This window comes from Apis dorsata, unplaced genomic scaffold (genome assembly GCF_000469605.1).
Source record: "Apis dorsata unplaced genomic scaffold, Apis dorsata 1.3 scaffold_455, whole genome shotgun sequence".
Classification (NCBI taxonomy): domain Eukaryota; kingdom Metazoa; phylum Arthropoda; class Insecta; order Hymenoptera; family Apidae; genus Apis; species Apis dorsata.
The window spans coordinates 196,087-199,440 of record NW_006263698.1 but is presented as its reverse complement, the minus strand read 5'-3'; the positions used below and the strand labels follow the sequence as shown (position 1 = coordinate 199,440).

At 41.6% G+C, this 3,354-nt stretch overlaps 1 protein-coding gene across 4 annotated transcripts in view; it reads left to right on the top strand.

Annotated features, from left to right (window-relative positions):
- LOC102673215 overlaps positions 1–3,354 on the top strand; it is a 255,084-nt gene that overhangs the window by 209,472 nt on the left and 42,258 nt on the right. For all 4 annotated transcript variants that reach the window (XM_006619901.2, XM_006619900.2, XM_031512510.1 and 1 more), the window contains exons 11-14: positions 255–521; positions 1,100–1,164; positions 2,482–2,686; positions 2,858–3,003. In XM_006619901.2, the coding sequence (XP_006619964.1) occupies positions 255–521; positions 1,100–1,164; positions 2,482–2,686; positions 2,858–3,003 (683 nt within the window). The remainder of the gene's footprint in view (positions 1–254; positions 522–1,099; positions 1,165–2,481; positions 2,687–2,857; positions 3,004–3,354) is intronic.

Here is a 3,354-nt window from a genome sequence, read left to right as displayed (position 1 = left end):
GGGGGGGGGGGGGGTAATTCGACGCCCTCCTTTCGCTGGATAGCCGATGCAAACGGGCTGGATGGATGCAAATTAACCTGGACCAACGACAATCGCGTGAAATTTATTTACAAAATTTAAACATTTACGTGTCTCTCCAAATCTTTCGATTCCATTTTTTCTTCTTCTTTTCTTTTCATCGCGAAAAGAGTTGAAAGAAGCAAGAAATTTCAAAGCCAACGATCGAGATAGAATTATTGATCGATGATTTCCAGTCGAGTCCCAGAAGGATTACCACGCGAGGAGGAAACACCATCATTACCCGAGGACAACGACGACTACCGTCTTGTCAACGACCAAGTCGCCATCGGTTAGCACAACGACGGTCACAACCGTGGTCGAGCAAGTAGAGGATAATCAAATACCGGAAGTGACGAGGTGGACAACCACCGAACCCACGGAAACTTGGGAAATCACCACCACTAGCAGCACCACCATTAGTACCACACCCACCACCACCACCACCACCACTACGCCGCCTCGTAAGTATACACACGCGTTTCCTACACACACATATATATAAACCAGTCTCCTCTCTCTATCTCCAAAAACTCGAACAACGTCTCCTTTCGAACAATTTGGAATTTACTTGAGGGTGAATAAGAATTTCCAAAATCTGGGTGGAAGGAAATGGATATTGAAAATGGGACTCCTCGATGAGTGGATGCGTGCAAATGTGTTTCCTGGACGTGGAAAATGTGGAACTTCTTTGATCCGTTTGAACCGGGCGGAGAAAAGAGGGATTCCGTTCAATCCGTTTGAACCGGGCGGAGAAAAGAGGGATTCCGTTCACAGGACACACACACACACACACGCGCGATGAGGAATTTTCGTTTCGCCCCGTTTGGCGTGCGTCGAACGTTACAAAGCGAGGCACGGTGATGGCGGGTGGTTTGAAACACCAGAGGTAAAAAGAAAAGATTCGAAACTATGGAGGAATGAGGGTGGCGACGGTTTTAGGGTGGGTCGAGGGAGGGGTGGGGGAGAGCGAGAAAAGGAGACGGGGAAAACAGTTTGCCAGGAAACGTTGTACCTGTCTGAAACGCGTGTCTCTTTATAGGCTTCTGTGTGGTTCAAAGGCCGAGGCAGAGTCACCAATACATAAGGGAGGGCGAAGGAAAGAGGGTGAGTTTCGACAATCTGTATTTTCGCGTCCGATCGGGCGAAAAGGGAACGATTCGGGAAACGGATCGGGGAGAACGTTCAGGAAGATGTAGGGAATGAGAGATTGAAAATTAAGTTGAATCAATCGTTATTTTTTAAATTGGGTTATTATTGAAGAGAAAGATCAGGAGTTTTCGATTTTCTAGCGATTCGAAGCGATTTAGTTTGAATTTTAATAGAATTTTGATAGAGTTTGATCGAGTTTTATTACTACTTTTGATTAATGGGATGCCGAAGAATCGATTTAAAACTTATCTTTAAAGTCTTTTGCTTAAAAATATAGTTTTAGTATAGCTTTATAAAATATGTTATACGTTACATTGGGATACAATATCAAATGCTATTTTTTTCCTCCGTTTTTTTTCCCCTCTCTCTCTCTCGTTGAAATTTATGTAAAATATATCGAATAGAGTATAGTAAATAATTCAAAAATATCCTTTTGTTAATTCGTTAAACAATTTCCGTACGTTTATATTGCTTTTTTTTGTTCACCTTTGATACCATTTATTAAAATCAAACATTGTTAAAAAAATATCCATTGTGCGGTTTCACTGGTTTTAATCGCGTACGCGGTGTAACGCGTACAGGATTTCAGAGAGTTTGGTTCTCTCGGAACGCTTAGCGGCAACACGGGGCAAAGCCTTTTAATTGGTGCAAAAATGAAAGAAACACGGTCGAAAATAATAAACAAGCTTTTAATGCCGTTTCGCGCGATGAAAAAAAATTGCGAATCCACGGAAGTTCATTATCTCGCCGATCGATGTGCGTGAATTAACAACAACGTCGAATCGGGGAGTGAAAAGTTTAATTCGAAGTGGCACGATTAACGTCGGCGATAATTAACATTCAGTGTACATGTTTTTGAAGCTGGGTCATTCATCTTTAAAACGGTACGCCGTGTATCCCGATTATCGTGTTCCATTACAATTATCAATTTCAAAATAACAAGTAAAATTACAGGATTTAATATCTGGAAAATCCTTATCCTAAATTTTCTCTTCGTCGAAATTGGAAATTTTGAAAATTATTCATATAATTCATATATATACATATAAAAGTAAGAAGAAAGAAATTTTTTAATCATTCGTTATTCTTTAAGTAAATTCTTTAATATTTCGAAACACATCTTCCTGAACTTTGATCCTTTTCATCTTGAACGAAAAAAGAAAAAAACGAGTCGTAGAGCCAAATCATCAGGATCGAGTGAAAAAGATTTAAATCCGAGCTTATGCACTTTATACTCTGAAACCAATCCGTATATGCTCGATTCGTATGTAGCTGTATCGCGAGGATGAACCAGAATGTTCGGAGTTGTGCCAATGCGGCGAGGGTGAAGTTTTGATCTGCAACACGATCTGCGTGGATTCATCGCCCTGCAAGACGGACTTCGCCTTCTACAATCACGAAGCACCGGCGTATCAGGCGCATCGCGGACCCTGCCTTTGCTATAGCGGTCGTTTCATATGCATGCGGCCATCACCCGGTGAATATACTATCCTTTGAATATCGTTCGAACAGATTCACATCCCAATTAAATAGAATATTCAACATTAATTCTTTCATTAACAAGATAGCTCGTGCATAATTTCACTATCGTAATTAATTCTCCCTTACAAGAGATTTTTATAATAATCTTCTCGAATTGTCTCTGCAGACGCTTACTCTATACCGCACGGAGTTTTCATGTTCCTGGGCTACAGCGAAAAGGACGAGAGTTTGCTGCGACGGCACAATAATCTCACCGTCCTGGACGCGGTGTCGTCCCTCGATAACTTCATGAGAGAAGAAGTTAACAATCAGGTAAAACATCTTAAAACTCTTACTTCATATACTCATACTTCATATATATATATATATACACGATCCGATATTTTCAATCAATCCGCCATCTCTCTTCTCGAATCGAAATTTCGCGACACGTTTCACAAACTCGAAAGAAGATTTGTTTCGATCCGGCTCCAGGAATTGAACGTTGGATCGAACGAATTTTAAGCCGGCTGCGTTCCCTCGGAGGGCCGTCAAGTATTCACGCGAGGAGGGGGGACGAGAAAAATCTCGAGAGGCGAGAGAAGAGAGACGGATCGGAAATATAAAGGGAACACCAGGTCTCGCTCGCCAGGCGAAACTTAATAATGCGAGATAGCGTTGGAG